Here is a 22,164-nt window from a genome sequence, read left to right as displayed (position 1 = left end):
GGGAGAAGACTCTACCTTCTGGAAGAATCACCTCTTGGGTTGATTGTAAGAAGGTCTTCCTTGCAAAATTCTTCACTAGTTCAAGGACTGCACATTTGAGGAATGAAATTTCAGGATTTCTCCAACAGAATGGTGAATCTTTCAGTGAAGCATGGGTGCGTTTCAAAGTCTACCAGAGACAATGCCCACACCATGGATTCAGCAATGAATATTTGTTGGGTACTTTGTATAGAGGTGTTCTTCCCAAGATCAAGATGCTCCTGGACACAACCTCCAATGGAAGCTTCATGAATAGAGATGTAGCTGGAGGTTTGAAATTAGTAGAGAACTTTGCTCAGTCTGATGGAGATAATAGTGAGGAAAATGATAGCAGCTTAAGGGAAGGTGTTGATTCTGAGGAAGAGCATAGAAAGGACCTACAAGCCTTAAATGAGAAACTTGAGAAGCTAGATAAGCTCTTTCTAACCCAACAGAAGCAAGTACATGTTGTTTGTGAAGATGAGCAGTTTATGGCCCCAATCTATCCTCCACAACAACCCCAACAAGCATCTGCTATTGATCAAGAGATGAAGAGTATGCTTCAGCAACTCCTACAAGGTCAAGCTAATGGAGATATGAAAACAAGTAAGAAGCTCACAGAGATGAATAACAAGATGGACTGCACATACAATGACCTTAATATCAAGATTGAAGCTTTAACTTGCAGACTGCTTCTCATAGAGAGCAAGAATGAATCTTCTTCTTCTAGACACCTCAATGGGACATCAATTGACAATCTAAAGGAGTTTGCCACTACCCAAGCTACCTCTCTCAAAGAACTACCTTCAAAACTCCCTGAGGACAGTGACAACCAAGATGGGGAGGATTTTCTCCAACCAGAGGTGCAAAATGAGAAGAGAACTGCATTTGAGACACCACTCGGCCATAAATTCAACCATACACTCGACCATGCACACGGTGGAGTGCCTGTTCGAGTGCTTGATCGAGTCATTGGTCAAGATTCTATCAAGCCGGTTCGGTTCATTTCTCCTCTTTATCAGCCACCTTTACCGTTTCCAGGATGGTTTAAAGAGCAAATGCTGAAAAAGTACAAGGCTTCTATTGATAAGCAATCAATGATGGTCTTGAGTCATGAAACTTTGTTAGAAGATTTTGAAATGAAGGATAAGCCACAAGTTAAAGTGCTTGAGCAGAAGAAGCCAACTATTGATGGGCAGACCTTCAGGATTGAAGAGAAAGGTCATGAAACTGAGTCTGAAATCTTTGAGGGTGTGAGTGGGGTAGAAACAGAGATTTTAGGTCACTCGGCCTTCACTTCGACCTACCACTCGACCGAGCACCTTAAGCCACCCGACCGAGTGGTACCAAGTCACCCAAAATGCCCAGACTTCATCCCCAAGCTTCACCAACAACAAGAGCCAATAAATCATTCCTCTGATGGTTTTTCTGAGCTTCAAACTATCAACATTCTACATGATTCAGCGAGGGAGTTAACAACTAAGGATGAGTAGATAAGTGGGCAAATCAAGCAGCTCCATGGTAAAGGTAGAAGTTCTTCTCCAACGAAAGTAAGGCAAGGTCTGAGTATTATTTGCAGACACAACTCTTTTAGCATTGACCCATAAATAAGAGGAGCAATGCAATCTTTAAGAACAGATGGGACTTCATCACCTCTTTATGACCCTTCCAAAGCATAAGAAGTATGCAAAGTCAAGCTTAAAGACTTTAAACAAGCTCACTTGGGAGGAAGTCCCAAAGGTATCCTTGTACATATTAGTTTAAGTTTCCTGTTATTTTGATCTTGTTTTCTTTAGTATCATGGTTCATGTACTAGGAAGGGAGTTTAAGCACTTGGTAACACTTTCATAAATGAATCCCACCCTCAGCCCATCCCAAGTATTACTCCAACACTATCTTTGTATATACCATTGCATTTCTTGTTTTTATGTTGTTTCTTGATTCTTGACTCCTTTTCCAAATTTTTCTTACACAAGGGACTTGTAATTTAAGTTTGGGGGAGGGTTTGAGATGACATTTGACATTGTTTTCTATTTTCTTATTTCAAAATTTTGGCATAAACATATTAGTATTTGCATTGCATCTAGGGCATAGAAAAACCAAAAAAAAAAATTTGAAACTTTTTCACAAAAATCTTTAAAAAAAAGAGTGTTCATGTAGTTTGCATTGCATATTAGGATCTTGTTAGCATGTTTCATATAGGATTGCTTCATATTTGCATTAGGGATCAATGATGAGTTTAGCCTTGTTAACACTGTTTGAATTCACTAAACTAGGATCAATGCCCAAGTTAATAGTACTTTGATGCTAGTTGAGTGGCTAGAAACATAAGATTGAACCAAGTCTTGAATTCTTATATTGCATTCTGTCTAAACTGAAGCATGTTGTGATTTGAAGTCATTTCCTATTTATAAGAACCTAATATTGAATTTTAAATATCAGTTTGTGCAATGTTTTAAACTCATGAATACTTTATACATATTTGGATCATCTTTCCCATTTTTACCACTCTTGTTGATCCAAGTAGTTGATTTCATCATTGAATCAGTTTTTCCCCACCCATAACCAACCTTTCTTTCAAGCCATGTTTATTCTTGTGTGCGAGGCCTACTTTGGGATTGAGCTTGGTAGAAAGTGTTAGGTTTGAACTGACAAGAATAAAACCTTATGTAGTTCTAGTTTGCATTTTTCAAACTAGATAGGACTAGGAGGTTTAAATTCTGGGTTTGGGACTTGGTGTGTTCATAAAGAAAAAATAAGAGTGAAAAGAGAAAGAAAAGGGTAAAGTCCTTAGGAGGGAAGTGTTTTCAAGAAAATTCAAGCTCTAAGTGAAGGAATGGGGTGTAGTAAAAGTTTCAAATAAGGTTATGGTCAAAGAAAATAAAGAAAGAAAAGAAGAGTCTAGTAAAAAGCTTTATGACTTGGGAAACAAGTAAGAGAAAGAGCCTTAGCAAATAAGAAAGAAACCCCCATTCCACTAGAGAAACTAAGTAAGAAACCTCTTCTAAGACTTAAAAACAGAAAAGAGAAAAGGGTAAAAGAGAAAAGAAGAAGTTAAAGGGTAGAATTAGGACATTATGGGATTAGAATGTTAAGAACAAACACTTTGGGTACATTTGGGTAGACAAGGTTCTGTTCTTGTATGTGTCTAAGTGATCTTACCTTTAGCCTTCTTCTAAAGCTCAATCCACTTTTTGTGAGAGAAACCTTCTTAATGATAAGCCCCACTCAAAAGAGAGACCATTTTTTGTCTCTAAACCCTTATTACAAAGACAAATGAGTTTAAACATTGCATAATCTGATTCATGTTCTTGTTTAATGAATGTTAAAAGAAATGAATGATTTGAACGCATGTGGAAGTCTTAGGCTAGAATCAGTTAAGGTTGTGAAAGGCTTGTCTAAAATTTTTAAGTATAGCTCATTCACCTTGCATCATAGTACTAGTAACTTGGACATTGATTCTAGCTAGTTTATTAGCAGGCTTTAGATTCTCAGATCCCATTTTCAAACCTCACTTCCCTCTCTTTGTCTTGTTTGTTTGCTTGAGAGCAAGCAAAGACTAAGTTTGGGGGTGTTGATGTCACTATATTTTACCATATTTTAGGCCTTGTTTAGTTCGTGTTTTGCATCATATCGAAGTGATTCCTTAAGTTTTATAGTCATTTCTGTCCAAATATGCACTTCGGATGTTTAGAAGCATGCATTGCATACATTTGTGCATTTGGAGTATTATTAGGTGTTATGGAGCTCTAAAAAGGTAAGGAAGGACTTGGTGTTATTTCTGGAGCTAAACAAGAGGATTGGACGTATCAGGAAGGGAAAAGAAGGTACTCGACCATACCACTCGAGCAGGCACACAGTCGAGTACTTGGTCGGATTCATAACGAGCTCCTCAAAAATCAATTCAAATGAAGATCTTCTGTTGCGATTCAGCTTCAGCCTTTCACGAGAGTTGTAGTAAATTGAGTTACTTTTCCTATTTCGGTGGTCTCAAGTCAATCGGAGGTGTATTTCAAGAGTTATTCTGATTTTACTGAACATATATCATCCCAGATCGAGGACTCGACCGTTGGAAGAAGCAGAAGAAGAGGTCACTCGACCATGCACTCGACCGACCACATGGTCGAGTTGTGAGCCGCCTCTCTATTTTGTCTTCTAGCCATTTTAGGGCTTCCCTTCCTTCCTATATAAACATATTGTACTCTATGTCCGCAAAGAGAGCACTTTTTAGGGAAAAAATATCTAAACCTAGTTTTTACCCTTTTGGGGATTGTCTACTTTTTATTTTTTTTTTCTTAGATCATTAGCCCCTTTTTTCCAAAAAAACCAAGAAATCTTTGATACTTGTTGGTTCCACAACTTTCTAAGTATTGAGAATTTGAGTTTGATTTCTTCTTCAATATTGTAGATCTTCATCTCATCTATCTAATTATGCAAGTTTCATTGATTTCTGGGTTTATGAATTTGTTCATCATGTTTTGTGATTCTTAGTAGTGTGTAGAGATCTTAAGGAAGGATTAGGCTGGGTAAAGGTTATGGGTGTTTAGATTGATCAAGCTTTATTGTTATATATCTCTTCTGGATTAGATATGCTCTATGCCATCCTTATACTGAGAGGGTGAGGATAGATCTCATGCTTCTTAATATCACACCAATGTTTAAGTTTCTAGATAAGGCTAATGCTGGAGATTATCATGAAGCATGCTAAGAGATTAGATGTTTTGTTTGATTTTTGACAATAATGATCTGGGTTTTAATGCCTGCTTTTATATGTAATAGCTAAGGAGATCTAGGTCTAAGAGTATCTAAGCTTGATTGTTATTGCCATGAGAATGGATTAACAAGTCTTGGAAGATCATTGTCTAGAGATAGCTCCTTGTTGATTGAGGTTTGTTGGTCAATCTTAGATAATCATAACTTAAGCCCAGCCCATGAATTCATCCTTAGGACCTTTCCTTGTTTATTGATTTCCCTGTTCAAGCATTGTTATTCGCTTCCTGTTTGATTTACTTTCGTTTCGCTCTGTTTTTATTGTTGTTCTGTCTCTGTTTTTCATCCGCAAGTTAACTCGACTCCCCACTCGACCATGCACTTGACCGAGTGCTAGGTCGAGCTCCAGTTTACTTACTTGTTTATGCATTGTTCTGTGTCATTTCAGTTTGCTCTTAGTTGCATATGTTAGTAGTTTTCTATTGCTTAGCATAGTTCATTGCATTTGTTCTATTGTTTTATTATGCATTAGTACTGTCTTAAGTTGCTTTAATCTTCTGCATTTACATTTCTTTCACTAGGTTGTTAGAAACAAATTAACTTGATATTTGGCTTAACTTGAATGCATTGATCACATCTTGACTGCTTACATATCACACTCTTTATGGATTGACATCCTTTATGCTACAACATCATAAGGGTATTGAAACACCATGCATACCATCTGATCATTCATGATCATCTTAGCCTAAGTCTGTTTGTTTCTTCATCATACATTCATTCATAGGTTAAGATAGAAAAATACAAGTTTCAGCTGCACCCTGCCACATGCGGTACAACTGGAGCCTGCAATGGTACCCCCTCGGTAACCGCTCCCACAACACGCCAATTGATCTGCCAAGCGATCATCTCGACCCTAGGCTCCACCTGCTGCAACCCCACACTTGGGTTCCCATCACCCCCGGCACGCTCACCGGCTAACCCCCTCTGGTCCCTCCTGATACGCTTGCGATCCTACGACGTACCTCCTCGTGGAACTCTGGACCACACACTCGCTGGCCTCGGAAACCTGCCCGACCAAAACCACGACAACGCCCATGTCCACGACCAAAAACTGAAACACCTTTAACCACTGCACTTCCAAGAACAGAGGCTAACAAGCAATCTTAACATAACACAAAAACATAAACTCACTGTGGAATCACACTGTAGGCTCGAAGAGGATGTTCTAGGATTCCATGCCACACAAAATTGACTAACTCACATAATCAATCAAATCATGCAATCCCAACATCAACAACAGAAACCTAGTGAACCCAAACCTAGTGAACCCAAACCTAGAACCGTAAGGGCTCTGATACCAAACTAAAACGACGAGACCCATTTATTTTAATAAATAATAATAATAAATAAACTACAACTAGTGGTCCCATACCCACTAGCCAACTAATCACAATCACAACCAATAGCGGAAATAACCAATACCAACATCCAATAAATATCCAATAATAATCCAATATTAAAGCATAAACAATATCCAAATACCAAACAACAGGAAACACAAAACCAACATCCTAGCAATGTTTCTAGTGACTCAACTCTGGAAACCTAGCAATGCCAGACAACAACCAATCGAGTCTCTAGAACATCCTCCTCTTTATTGCCTTGATTCCACGATCACACTTTGCCTTTACCTGCACCACAAACACAAATTGCAATGCATGAGTATTTTATAAACACTCAGTAAGGCAACCCTCCCATCTACTGGGCTATACACACAAGCAATAGAGACATCTCTAACCATCAACCAACAATCAACAATCAACAATAACAAACCAGGACTCTGCATCGACCGACACCAGTTGGGGGTTGCGTAGACCGACGCATAACATGCATCGACCGTTGCAAGGGTCACTTGCATCGACCGATACTCCCATTGTATTGACCGACGCATGCTCGACATAGCACGAAAACCCTAAGGTTTCATGCGCCATCCTCGCACTTGCATCGACCGATGCACGAAGTGCATCGACCGATGCATATGCCGAGCATCGTTTTCCCCTAAGCTTCTCGCCGGATCTTTGTTCCTACAACCATAAATAAAACTCGATCCCAATCCACAAAAAAGCTTCCCAATGTCCCAAATAACGTTCTAACAAACCTAACAACACACAAGAAGCAGATCAGAGAAATCTTCAGCTTAGATAAGTCATGGTCATGCACTTACCTTTGCCACAGAAGATTCTGAACCACAAACAAGAAAGAACACGCTCCTAGGAAGCTCCTACAACGATCTCCGCTACAGATCTCTACAGGAACAGCTTCAAATCTCCCAAAATCCTAAAGAACACTGAAGAACCTCTTTTCTCTTCTCTTTTCTCTCAAAAACGGCTAAACTCGCCTAATGAGACAAACACACGACTTAAGGGTTATTTCCCTAACCTAAAACGCAGCGTTTAACTTAAACTTGTCCGCACTAAACCGGCTATGCTTCGACCGATACACCACCAGCATCAACCGATGCATATCCCAAATCGGGATTCCGGTTCGCGGATGTTACAATATCTAATATTTAACATTATTCTATAATCTAACTAAAATTTTAAAAATGATTATAGCAATAGAGAAATTTAATACAACTTAATATATAATTTACAATTACGTCTATTTCTCATAACTTTCGTTAAAAAAATATTTAATATTTAAAAATAAGAATAACAATCTGAATAAATGAGAACAACAGTTACGACTTTCGTAGTACTTTTTTTGTAAAAAAATTGGTTTTCTTTTTTTTTTTATAAAACTCAAACAGTTGTATTTGTTTATTGTAGAGTTATATTTTTCACTATATATTATTCATATTTTTTTATCACAACTTTCGTTCTAATAAGTGTATCTATTTAAATAGTCATATCTTTTGAACTCTCTATATATGTCTCTTCAACAATAACTAACAAATCATTGTTTGTTGAAAGAAATTTTTTGTTTTATGTTGAAACTAAAAATTTAAATATTAATATCTAATATTCAATGTTATTCTATAATCTAACTAAAATTTTAGAAATGATTATCGTAATATAGAAATTTACTAAAACTTAATATAGAATTTTCAGTTGCGCCTATTTATCGTAACTTTTCGTTAAAACTATTTTAATATTTAAAATTAATTTTATTTTTGTTAAGAGTTGTGTATTTTAATTTTAATTTTTCGTTGATACAGTTCCACTCATTATTAAATATATTTTTAATTATAGTTATTTAATAGAAATTTACATTTACTCATTACAACCATCATTTCAATATTCTCAGTTAGGATCACTTTTACTATAATAATTTTTCTAATTGTGCCACTTTACCATAATTCTTCATAAAAATATCTTATATTTATAATACTTAAAACAATATATTTTGCAAAGTTGCGTCTATTATACATAATATTTTTTGTGAAATTTTCATTTTAATGATTGTGTCTTTAGTAACAGTTTATGTATTTAACCTATTCCATTACATTCAAATAATTTTATAATGTATAATTTTAAATTTTAAATTCAGTTTTTTTCTTTCTAAAATACTTCCGCAAGCGACATGGCGTGGGGGAGTCTGAATCTAGTTCATCCAATAATGCATTATTTAAATAGTTCATACGATACATTTAGATAATGTATATGTATGCTATATTCGTATATGTATTTAGGTGTGCATTTTGATAAACCAATCTAAATGCAGTTTTGTTTTAATAATATGCATATGCTTCATCATTATCTGGATACATATACGGTAGACTCTCTATAAATTAGTACTATTTAAATTATTACTCGCTATAAATTAATAAAAAAATTTGGTTTCAAGTTAGAACGGTGTAAAAATGATACAAATCAATAAAATAATAAAATAATACTTTTTGAAATTTTATGTAAAAATATGGTCCCATAAATATCATAAATTAATAATGATATAAACTAAATATATATATATATATATATATCTAAGAAATTTTAGTGAAATATGACTCTATTGTTGTTTGAAATTTACATTTTTGTTGGAGCACATCTATAATATTTCTCATTGAATCAAAAAAAAATTGTATTGTTTTCTCAAATTGCATCCAAAAGTTGTAGAGCGTCCTCCTAGATGAGATAATTGTTTTCTTATGTGTAATTTGTTTTAAAGATACCGTAATATCTTCTTGGACTTCATCATGAAGGATAGTAAAAAGATTTATTTTTCAAAACTCTAAACTTCTAATATTAATAATTTTTACCTGGATAATCTAGTAAACTAATTACATCCATAATATCAGGATAGTCGAAATTATAAATTAAGAAAATTCTATAAAAGTGTGAATTATTAGCAAATGTATATTTTTTTTTTGTCAACCAAACTATTATATGGAAAGTAACTTCAGGAATGGTAGCCCAAACCAGAGGAAATGAGTTTACAAAAGAAATATCATAGAGTAGAGAACGGGAAGACCAAGCGAGGCAATCCACCCATTGAATTGATGTGTGAGCAACCTTGGACAGAGAGAATAGAGGGAAGGACCCACAGAGCAGGTGAAAATCATCTAGAAGATTAGAAAATGCTGACCAGTTATCTGAGGTTTGCTCATAACTATAAAACTAATAGAAAATATTCAAAACTATAAAATGAAAAATCTCTTCATATCGATAAACTAAAACCTCTATAAACTAATTAAATTTGGTGATCCCGACCTTAATAATTTATAGAGGTTTTACTGTAGTATCAAAATATCTAAAATGCACATTTTTGTTTTTATAAGAATATGCATCTACATCCAAATGCATATACTAGTATCAAAATGAACTACACACACATATCTTCATCTTAGAGGGTTCTATTAGATTAAGTAGTTTGGAACTTTTTGTTTCTATATTAAATTTTCTGTTATTCAAACGATGATTTTGAAATGTCTTCCCAAATCTTATGAACCTGAATATAGAATTTATTTAAAATAAAAATAATATATAATCTCTTATTATTAAATCTGATTTATAAATAAAGAATGTATCAAATATGGTAATATATATTTAATATTTCACAATTATGGTAGAAAGGAGTTTTGAAGGATATCTTATTATATAAAACTAAGTTCTCAAAGTTAGTAACTCACCAGATTGTGACACGTGTTAGTTTTAAAGATTAGAGATCAAATTTAAAAACTCACCAGATCATGACACGTGTCAATTTTAACGATTAAATATCAAAGTTAATAACTCATCAGATTGTGACACGTGTCAATTTTAACGATCAAAAATTACAGTTTTCAAACTTAGTAAAACGAAGCATAAGATAATTGTAATTTTATTATATTAAAAAAAACAACTAAGATAAATATACTATGTGCCATCCATATCAAATTTTCACTGTTACAAAGATTCTCAACCACTACATGGTAAAATAAATACACTATTTGCCATCCATATTTGGTTGTATAATTATACTATATAACCTAACAGATTAAATTTTATGTCTTTGTTTGCACAAAAAATAAATAAATAAATTTTATGTCTCTATGGTTAGCCAATTTCGGACACTGAGTACTGCAATAAAATTTGTGAAGGCACATGCGAAGAAAACGAAGATCATGATAAACCAATTGGCAGCTAAAATTGAAGTCTGAACTAATATTTTTATTATATTAAAAACTTATTATATAAAGTTGGATTTTTAAATTAGTCATAAACATGACCATCACATGTGTCAAATACATTGATGAGATGTTGACACATGTCAAAAATTATTATTTTCTAAAACAACTAATTAAGAAAATAACAAAAAATCTAAATAAAATTTGTAAAAAAAAAATTAATCAATAAGATTTCTAAAAAAAATTTCTAAATCTAAAAAGAAAATTAACAAAACTAATCTATTTTCCATTGTACGTTATTTATATTACACGTGTTTTCTCAATAAGAATTTGACAGGTATAAACAAAAAAGTAATTCACTAAGCATGTATATTATTATTAATAAATAAATAGTGAATAACAAATTTAAAAAGAATAACATAAGTTATGTAAAAATAATTATTTGTTTTTGAAACAGAATAGGACAGCTAATTAAGAAATAACATTATATCTACATAACATTACATGTTTATATCGAAAGCTTTGATCTTTGATTTTTCTTTGATATAATTTTATCGATCTATTGTGTGGGTCTTTGATTTGTGCGGGTTTTTCAATGGAAGCTATTAGATGCAATGAAATGAAATCGAAGTATATAAGCCCTCTAATTTAATCAAGGATAGAGACACTGATGGAGGTTCCAAAAGTGATTCTACAATTACTAGCATTATTAGTTTGGAAGATAAGTCGGTCGTTGATGTTTTTGGTCAAAATATAGAGTTGTCTTTTCTGAATAATGTTGATGATTTTGGTACTGAAACAAGAGCTGCTTGATCGAGTAATTGAGAAGCGGTTTCAAATTTGGGAAGTTGGAACGATAAACCATTTTAAATTGGTTTCAAACCGGATTTATGTGGTTTTTTATCGGATTAGGTTCATAAACCGTTTAAACAATGTATATAAAGAAATATATGAGAACTTTTGATTCGAGTAAAAATAAGTTGAGAATTTATGATTCGAGAATATTTTAGATTAGGTCATAGCTTTAAGTTGTTTTGGTACAATTAGATATTTCTGAAGAGTAAATAGGTCGTTGATCATTAACGTGATTATGACATATGTCATGTTTTGGATTGTATATAAAGCTTCTATTTTGTATATATGAATTATACGACTTATATATACCATCCTGATTATAATTTTCAATTTTATATATATATATATATATATATATATATATATATTAACTTTCTTTCAATTTCTCAACTTTTATTGGGTTAGTCATAAAATCATTGTAATCGAGTAGATAATTTTCACTAGTTGTTCATCCGAAATATCTTTGGAGTAAAAAAAACTTTATGGTTAAAGAAATTATGTCACAAAATTTTTTTAGTAATTATAAGAACTATAATTATGCCAAAATGAAAGTAAAGCAACATATAATTTGTTTAAGTTGTTTAGAAGATATTTGATAGGTGGTGATAAAGAACATACTTTAACAACAAAATAATTTAGCGTATAAGAACATATTTTTAATGGTAAAACATAGAGTAAAATTATACGTGGTTACTTATGAGATGTTGCTTTGATGAATTTGTTGCATGTCAATTGTTTTGTGAATAAGTTGTGAAATGTTTTTGAAATTTGACAATAATAATATTTGCAATGATGAGTATTTGGCAAAAGTTTTAGTGGGATATAATTAGGCTTTAGATTATTGTAATAATTGTTATAAGATATTAAAAATACATAAGTATAAATAAATGTATGAAGGTGAATATAAATATTCTCTAACTTAAATTATTTATATATTTAGTTTAGGAAATAATTTTTTTATATATTTTTCCAAAAAATTGTTTTAAGTTATTTTCTTTGACAATTTGTAAATTCGTGCGGGCCTTATCTAGTTGCATATACATTTTCAGTTATAAATATGGTACAAACAAATCACACTTATTAATAATCTTGTCTTATTTTCCATGTAACCAATTAAAAGATTTTAGATCACTAAAGAATCAGAATCTGAAAACCTCTAAATATCATATGATTAGATGTGTACAACATATAAAGAAGAGAGATTTTAGAGATCAAACGTAGGAATTTCAGAAGACCAACCATGTGTTGCTTGATACAACATCCTTGGCAACAAGTGTCTGAAAGGATCTTTCTCTCTTTTCATTTTTAAATATGCAACCCATTGTTCAACCTCAGACTTGACTTGCAAGTAAAGCTCGTGCGCCTTCTCTTTGTCTTTCATCTCTTTCTCCTTACCTGCCATTATGACTATTAAGGTTAGTTATTTGAAGTTGAGAGCATACACTTTGATTAAATGTGTACCTGCTGTTTCTATTGGTTTGCCGAAGTAAAAGTAGAATCGCCCTGGAATCTTAGGTATAATTGCTGGTAAATAGATATCTTGGTTCCCCAATTCGCTCTCGTCACCTTCCCTGACGTTTAAAATCAATGTTCATATGAGTATATATTACTTGGAAGGATTATGAGAACAATCTATAAATAGTAGTGTGTGATGAAACACCTTATGTTGCCAGCGATATTTGTTGCCATTTCCATTAAATCCTTCAATATTGGCATTTTCCTTTGATCATTGGAATCCAGGACAATCTGAGATATAGAGTAGAGTTATCATCATTTTGAAAACAGAGACACTGCTTCTGCCTCTTGCTAACTTGTGTAAACATGAAGGAAGCGGAATCCAGTAGAGAAAACTTACTTCGCAGATGTCGTCTACTCCAACAACACCAAAAGGAACGATTTTAGCTCCAAACTTAGATGCAACTCTCACAAACTCAGATCGTTCTGGCCAAAACAGCATGTATGCTTCACCCTGCAAAGTCACTCTGTACATGTAAGCGTCTAAAATAAAAGTTTCCAAGAATGCAGAAACTATGAAAAGTTCACAGACTAATATTATCACCTTTCTATGCAAGGCTTCACGAACACCTCCAGGATACAAAAGCACATGAGCTTTTTCACGCAGTAGTTTGTAAATACTGAAATTAGAGACTGGAACTCCACCCATCATCTTGTATTTGTCAAACATCTTCATGTCGACTAACGAGTCTTGGGGATTCTTGAAAAACATGGGATGTGCCAAACCCCGCAGGTGAATGTTTCTCTCTTTCATGATTTGATTTACCATTGGACTCAAGTCAAATCCCAATAGCATGTGATAGCCAACGTACAGAACAGGTCCCTCTGAAGGTAATCCTTCGAGGCTTCTTACAAGTGTTCCATCTTCTAGAGTTGACAGCATTACTGGGGAAGTACTATCGACTAGCAATCTGCACTTTTTACTTGATAGTCTGATTTGTTTTGCTAAGTATACAGAAAAACTAAGATATATGTCTCAGAGCAATTAGTGAGGCATTTTACCGGTGATCGTCTACTTGTTGTTTTAACTCATATGTGGTAGGCATAATGTAATCCGTAATGTGATCATGAGACTTCCCACGGCGATAAAAAGAAGTACATTTGATGATCGTAGCCAGATCTACGCCGTCCTCCTAACATGAGATGTATGTTATAGATGATCCAAAGTATCAATATTTGAACCTATGTATCATATCTCTTCTTTATTGGATGAAGAGATCACTAACCAAAAGGGGAAACTGTCCATTGTCATCAAGCTTACGGACAATACATTTTAGCAACGTGCGCGAGTATCTGTCAATGTCTTCCTTGTTCAGTAGCCACTGATCGCGTCCACTGCAATAGTCAACAACCAGATATTCACGAAAACTTATGCTCCAAGCTATTCAGAAATTTATGGTGATCAATGAAACAGAGAAACTTATTGGACCTCAGAAGTATGAGTGTCTCCACTCTGACTGGGTGTATGTGAGAATTCACAGAAGCAATAGCAGACTTAAGCATTTCCAGCTTCCAAAGCAGTGTGTCCTTAGAGAATATCCTACCAAGAGTCTGCAAAAATATTTTGATCACATTACTAGATGAAGACTAGAACTGAAATAGAAAATATGTCGAGGATAAACGGAAATCCCCATAGATCATAAGTTTCTAAGAAGGAATACTTACTGGAAGATTAGTTGAAACAGCAAGGATATCTCTTAGCATCCCTCCACCCATTTGCTGGCCAGAAAAATTATTTGACAATGCGTCTAACATTCCAGTCAGCGAATGGCCTACCACATAACAAAGAAACATATGGTTGAATTAATTAAGTTATTGATCTAACTTGAAACTCAATTAGTTGGGTAACTTATGATTCAAGACAGAAAATGATAATAAGAGAAAGTGTACCTTGCTTAACACTGAATATATCTTCCAATAGTGTTGGAATACCATCTGGTAAAACATTCAATATTCCTGATACAGGTTGCGATATGAAGTTGTTGACATGTGTTGCTGCAACAAACAGTGTGTACGATGAGAAAATATTTGTAGCATTCACCGACTAAGAAACCTACAGGGTACAGACAGAGAGCTTTGTACCTGGATTAACTAAAATTAGAGAAAGATCAATATCGGGATTCCTGGCTGCAACATCAAAAGCAAGACAGGCTCCAATGTATTCTCCAACTAAGTATATAGGTCTGTTTGGGAACCGATGGTGCTCCGATTTAACAGTCTTCTCAATAAGCTTCACCAAGTCTGAATACAAAAAGTCTTTACTTCCAAGTAACTGTATTCTCTGTCAGTTAACCTAGTGCTTCGAAGGAGCAATAAAAAGATACCTTTAGCAGGAGTACGATCGCTGACTGGAATGTGTAGGCACCATATGTCAAAAATCCTACTCAAAGACAACAACATCAGAAGTGAAGATCCATTACATGTCAATAATTCAAAAACTAAAAGTTCTTGGAAAAACAGAGAACTAATGTGAAATAACGCACTCCCCAAGTTTCTTGTGATGGCGAATGAGCCCTAGTCCAGTCCCATCGATCCCTGCAGGTTATATACATCCTCAGTCTTGTTAACTTGAATAAGCTAATTAACGTTGCTTGACACACCAAAAAAAAGAAGTAAACGTTTCATAGATCCATGAAAATGAAATTAAAGTCCTAAATCCGTAGAAATTTCACAATTTAACCTAACAAATATATCCTATTCCCTTACAGATCCATTTATATTATTTTATTTTTGGATGTGCGGATGAAATATTTATAAGAAGTCTTCTTACTTGCAATAATAATAATAAAAAAAAATAATTGATAATAATGAGTGGAGATATCATGCACGTATTATACTGCATGTCTACTTCCAAACATTCTAAGAATAAGACTAGTCTGTAAGCCCTTTTGCAACTTCCCGCAAGCCCACCTCGAATTAAACTCAAGACTCCAAGTGGCAGGTCACTTACGTCTATGATGAGACACAGATCCTCAACCACGACACGCGGGTTGGTATCCATTTAAATCCCAATTATTACCACCACACGTGGGTAGGTTGGTATGAATTCAAAATCGGAAGGCGAAAGAGGACAAACCTGGTACAAAGAGGAGGAGAGGAGAGCCTTGAGCTTGAGCGGCACACTCCAAAGGAGAAAACCAACGAGGTGGACCTCCTCCATCTCCCACGAAACCTCTCGCTTCCTCCAAAAAATCGGACAAGCTCTTCCTCAAATCAGGACGGGCCGCCTCCACTTTGGCATACGGATTCTCCACCACCTTTTCCACCGTGGCTCCGTTTTCATCATTATTCTTCCGCCTCCGTTGAACACCCCTAAAAGTTGGAGGAGTCGTGGATGTTACTGATTTGACCGAAGTGAGTCGATGCTTCGGGGCTGAGGTCCGTTGTTGTCGTAGGTTTGATGAAGATGAGACGGAACAGAGACACAAGGTCGAGCGAAGTACCGTGATTGCCATTTGTGAGAAGCTCTATAGAGAGTTGTACGTAGCCGTTTCCTAGTTAGCTTATACTCAGAAATGTGACAAAACTATTCCCAACAACAAGCCAAAAAAGTGCGCGGTAAATAAAAAACTTCACTATTTCCTTTCTTGTGAAAAAAAAAAAAAACATTATTCGACATGTCACATGCGTAATGTCATGTGGTCCTTTATATCATTTAAGAGTCAATATAGTTGGTTAATAATTGGATTAACGAAAAAAATAGGGGATAGAGGAAATGACTGGAAAATTAAAGAATACAAATCCACTAGACCTCGCTGAAGAAATGTGTGGGTCGGATGTATATATATAAATTATTATAAAGAAACAAATTTAATGATAATATATATGACTGAATAAGGATACAAATCCAACTAGGGCCTGAATGATCAGGAAATGCTTAGAGTATCATTGTGGACCTATGTTATCACTATCTACATCTTAAAAAATGCATGAAAAATAAGTTCAGATAGAGATCATTGTTTGTAATTCCGGAAATTATAAGATATTTATTAGAGACTTTGGCAAAATTAAGTAATATATAACAATCCGGCTAGTCACATATTCTTATATGACTCAAAGTTCCAAATCTGTAAACTGATTGAATAATTAGACCAAAATTTTAACATAGTGAACATCACAATTGTACCAGCCGACATCAATCCAAGCACTGTACTTTATCTAAATTATTATGCTTCAAACACTTTTGTCCAACAACTAGTACCGATTGTACTACCTGTGGCTATCTTTTTCTCCGTGTAAACTGAGATTTGTTTAATATATATAAATAACTAGAAAAAACTTGTATTCTAAAAAATGGATATTTTTTCTTTTTATTGTCGAAAAAAGAATATATCCCTTTTGAGTTTTGATGATAAAGTTTTCTATTTATTTTTATATTTAACAGAATCAGTATTAGATATCTTCCATACATATATAAAATAAATTTAATAGCATAGGACGTTTGCAAACGGTGCTAATTATTGTAAAACAAATAATGATCGGGTTAATAAGAAAAAAAAAAGTTTGATAATATATGATTAACTATGTTATCAAAAAACAAAAGATCAATAAGATTGTTTCCATTTGTCTAGACTCTAGAGTTATTAAGAGTCCATATTTCCCACCTCCTGTATATTAAGAGGGTTTAGAGCAAAAACAAAAGTGACCTTTTGGATCTTGCTACAATTTAGAAACTAAATTACTAAAAGTGGCAGAGTGTTCACATGTGTGTGTATGTCTTTTGATTTTTTTTCTTAACGTTGTGTATTTTTATTATATTTTTAGAAAAACTTTAAGATCCAATATGCAACCAAAAATAATAATTTTGGACATGTTCGTTAGTACTTAGTACAGCTAAATAATGCATTACTCAAATGGTCCATCTACATGATGCATTTAAATCATGTATATGTTATTAGTATATGTATTTAGCTATGCATCTAGATAGACAATCTGGATGCATATAGTATAACAATGTTTACAATACAAATGTTTTCATCTTAGGTATATCAAATCGGGATTAAATTAAAAGTTAAATCAAATTTGGTGTTATTCAAAATTTCACAATTATGTTAGAAACGAGTTTTGAAAGAGATTTTAAGTGATTTAGTACACCTTTTTAGTTGTAAATATATATCATACAAACAAATGTAACACCTTTTTTTTTATGCACCAAGGTTTTATATCATATGAAATCAAGTATCAACCTCCAAAGAAGGAAATTTACAAAGGATGAACCAAAGCTAAAACTCCCTGATCCAAAACGAGATCAATAACCGAATAAAAGCATATAGATTGATTGAACAAAGTAATCCTAACACATTGACAATAACTGAAATCGTTGAAACCTTGATCCTTGATAACAGTAAAGCAGATAAGTGAGAAGACACCTTCGACAACACCACACACATGAGATGAGATGTTGCACGAGATTGAGTCTACCACATGGGCAGATAAAACAATCCACAATTGGGCTGCAGCAACAAAAGTGACAGGGCACTAAGCTGACGAGTTAACGAAACCATCAGAGAAAGAAGTCTTTGGGAAGCACCCCTCAATAACAGATGCTGGCCGCTCAAAACAATAGCAGCAGTTGAAGCGCCACAGAATCAAGTGTGGCGGTTGAGTGCTTTTCTCCAAAAACCTGGAAAAAGAAGCAAAAACAAGGTGGAGGATACAAGTATATCCAGTCCATTCAGGGTAATGGATAGAAGTGTATCCAAACCACAAAGATCTTCTAACACCGGCGACTCCTAAGCCGACCGGTGGCTCCCATGAGCGTTCACAGTCAAGGCAAGCTCTAAAGGCTCCAACAAATATCCAAGAAGTATTGGACCAGGCCCACCAAGAAGTCAACTTCAAGGGCCTCCGCACAAGACCTAACATGGTCGAGACACCATCACGGCGCGGAAGTGAGGGGGGAGCAAAGGACAGACCGAAAGACACCTACAAAGACTAGTACCTTGTTTTTTTGTATCGGAATAAAAAAAATACTTCATTTAATATATTTGGTTTGAAAAATATTTCATCTTTTTATTTGTTGGTAGATTTATACCCACGATTTAACAGGAACTTTGCGAAACTATTAACGACGTTAAGATTTGATTCGATGTATTTTAAATATCTATTATATTAAAACAGAAGTCAAAACGTCCCACATTCAATCTCAGGTACGGATTACCGTTTTGCCATTAATGAAAAGTGCCATTGACGTTGAAATACTTTATCCCTAAACGTAAATTTACCTATTTTCGCATTATAAATCAAAAAATTCCTTTTTAGTTTCAATTTTGTTAGATTAATTAATTTCATGTTTTAAATTCTTACTTAAATATATATATATATATATATATATATATATATATATATATATATATATATATATATNGATCCATAAATCATAATGCTTTGGTTGTTCTTTGTTCACTTTTTAAAAAGGGTATAATAATTATGCTTATTTTCCAGCTGAATCGATCAAAAAATTTGTTTCTAATTAATATCAGGTATTATTTTATATAATCACAATGCTTATATCGATTGTATTTTTCTCTTATAACTGATCTTATAATTTGCTTTTTACTTGGATTGCCATATTTGCCGGAAAACTATATAATCATAAATAGCCATGTTATTCTCGGGTATGTGGAATCGAAATTTTTTAAAATTCCTTTTTAGTTTCAATTTCATTAGATTAATTAATTCCATGTTTTAAATTATTACTTATATATATATATATATATATATATATTGAACAGAATATACCTAAAGAACACCACAATGGAGATGGTCCTGATGATGACGTTGTGATTCGTTCGACAATTGCAAGAACTAAATTCTCGGAATGGATTTTATTTAATACACAAGCTCTTCAAGCCAAAAAAATCACTTATTCTGGAATCCCATATCAATCTGTTTGGTGTCATAAAGTGATGATATGGAAGCCAAGCTCAAAGAGTAGACACTTTTTTTACCCTACAATGTTGCTGTTACATTTGTTCCTTTGGTTTAGTTTTTATTTATTTTAATGTAACAATAATTTAATTATTAATACATTGATCTTTTATCTTTTAAAATATTACACTTTTTTGATTTTTTCTAATAGAATCATTAATTACTAATTTTTGATAATATTTAATTTGTGAATAAATTTATTATAAACGTTTCTGACAATCTTTAAAAATTATTTTATTATAAATTAAAAAATTATACATAAATAAATAAATAATAAAAATGTATATTTTTAAACTTATATAATTTCGTAAATTTAAACGATGAATATGTAAGAAAAATTTATTATATACCTTCATTTGTAAAAATCAAACTCGCAAAGGAGAAACCCACGATTTTTAAGAAATTTACAAATTTGAAATGATAAAGGTAGAAATAACTATTGTTTGAAAAAGAAAATTAACATATCTCAAAAAATATATACATAAACATGTTATACATACTTACTTAAGTGGATGATTATCTTTATAAGTATATTTATTATAATAAAATTAAAGTGATAAAGATGGAAATTATTATAATTATGAAAATGAATATATGTTGGTTATATTTAAAAATAAAAAAATAAAAAAATAGCATAAACTATATGATTAGGATGTAAATAAGTATTGTTTAAATAAGTAATTTAACATATATAAGAGATATATATGTTATATATTTACCATTATATATTATATTATTAATTAATATTGTGAATTTAGAAATATATAGCAATCTCTAAGGTTGTATATATAGACCTTGGTCAGAGCTTATGATTGATATCCAACTCTCAAATATATTTTAAGATTCTTAAAAATTTATCTTCATTCAATGCTTTTATTATGTTTGACAATCTAATTTTGATTATAATTATTGAATGGTTTCATATTTGAATCCTTCAATATACGAATGGATAATCCGGGTTAGAATCTTGTGTTTATGGGAAGAAAAATCTCTTCAACTTGGTTCAACCCTAGAGATGATTTTAATTGATGATCAGGGTTTGTTAAATGTTTTAATTCTTAGACCATGGCATGTAATCTGTGTGTCTAATTTTCCACAAGGGAAAGGGAAAGTCAAGCTCCCCAAGCTGAAAACTCCACCAAATAAATTATCGGCGTTGTTATATAATCAAGATGATAGGAGTGACAACTTTCGTGATAATATAAGAGCATACAATATGATGTATTCCTTCACGTCGTTAAGTGAGGAAATAAACCATTCTATTATGCTCTCTCAAATTCTAGGTATATAAATAGGATTTTTTTTTTTCAAACAAAATCCAGTATAAACAGATTCTCATTTTGATTTTATTATATCCAGGGGAAGAGAGGCAATATTTGAGTTCATATAGTGTTGACACTTTCGATACAAGTTCTTACGATGATATGATTTACACTAAGGAATTCTTAAACAATATTCAAGTTTCTGGATTACCTAACCATGTTCTAACATTGAAAAAGGGAGAACCTATCATGTTGTTTAGGAATATTGATCCTAAGGGAGGTTTCTGCAATGGAACGAGATTGATTGTTACTCAAATGGCTAATCATGTTATCGAAGCAAGGATTGTAACAGGTGAAAAAAATGTCAATGATAAAGTTCTTATTCTTAGGATGTTTGTTTCTCCACCGGATGCAAAGTTTCCCTTTCGTATGAGGCGTCGTCAGTTTCCTGTTGCTCTTACATTTGCGATTACTATTAACAAAAGCCAGGGTCAGACGTTAGAACATGTTGGATTGTTTCTACCTAAGCCTGTATTTACACATGGACAACTTTACGTTGCATCCTCTAGACTGACAAGCAGAAAAGGACTGAAGGTTTTGATTACAGATGAAGAAGGGAAATGCCAAAACAAAACCCTTAATGTGGTTTTCAAAGAAGTCTTTGAAAATATATGATTTTATTTAAAGCATTTCATATCTACTATAACGTTTTGTTTTATACATTTGTTATTCGATTTTCATGGTTCCTTTTACATTTAATATTCGAATTTCAGGGTTTATTTTCCTTTATAAAAATAAGAAAGTGAAAACATCTTCAATATGTTAACACAATTTTAATACTTGAACATGCAAAAGTGACAACACTTTTCTTAAGACAGTATTTATTTATATAATAGATTATAAATTTTAATAATCGCAAAAAGGTGAGCCACTTAAACGATTAAGGCGAAACGTTAAGACGTGACACTTTGTATTCTCTCGAAGCCAAAAAATCCCCCTTCCGTTTTCGATTACAGAGAAGAATCAAGGAAAACCCTAATTTGTGAAATTATGAGAATCAATTATATTGTTGATCTTCTTCCCGGAAGAACTAATTTGTATATCCAAGCGAAGGTCTTATATTCTTGGAGTGTCAGAGAGTTCTTTACAAAACGAGTTATGCTTCTTGTGGATGTAAAGGTTAGAGTTTCTATTTGGATGATTTTTTACTTAATTTCCAAGTTTTAACAGTTATTGTACTTAACACTTCTTACACAATTGTTGTTA

At 33.0% G+C, this 22,164-nt stretch overlaps 1 protein-coding gene across 1 annotated transcript; it reads right to left on the bottom strand.

Moving 5' to 3' along the window:
- On the bottom strand, positions 12,279-16,386 carry LOC104790323 (acyltransferase-like protein At3g26840, chloroplastic). The gene is made up of 14 exons (XM_010516048.2): positions 15,783-16,386; positions 15,190-15,241; positions 15,031-15,086; positions 14,789-14,947; positions 14,597-14,701; positions 14,372-14,478; positions 14,136-14,257; positions 13,933-14,041; positions 13,709-13,839; positions 13,251-13,617; positions 13,047-13,160; positions 12,852-12,937; positions 12,653-12,762; positions 12,279-12,586 (listed from the first exon to the last, which is right to left on the bottom strand). Exons 1-14 carry the CDS (start codon positions 16,159-16,161, stop codon positions 12,396-12,398), a joined length of 2,088 nt encoding a protein of 695 aa, XP_010514350.1. The 5' UTR covers positions 16,162-16,386; the 3' UTR covers positions 12,279-12,395.

The sequence above is a fragment of the Camelina sativa genome, chromosome 6 (genome assembly GCF_000633955.1).
Source record: "Camelina sativa cultivar DH55 chromosome 6, Cs, whole genome shotgun sequence".
Taxonomy (NCBI): Eukaryota; Viridiplantae; Streptophyta; class Magnoliopsida; order Brassicales; family Brassicaceae; genus Camelina; species Camelina sativa.
This window is presented reverse-complemented; position numbering and strand designations above follow the sequence as displayed.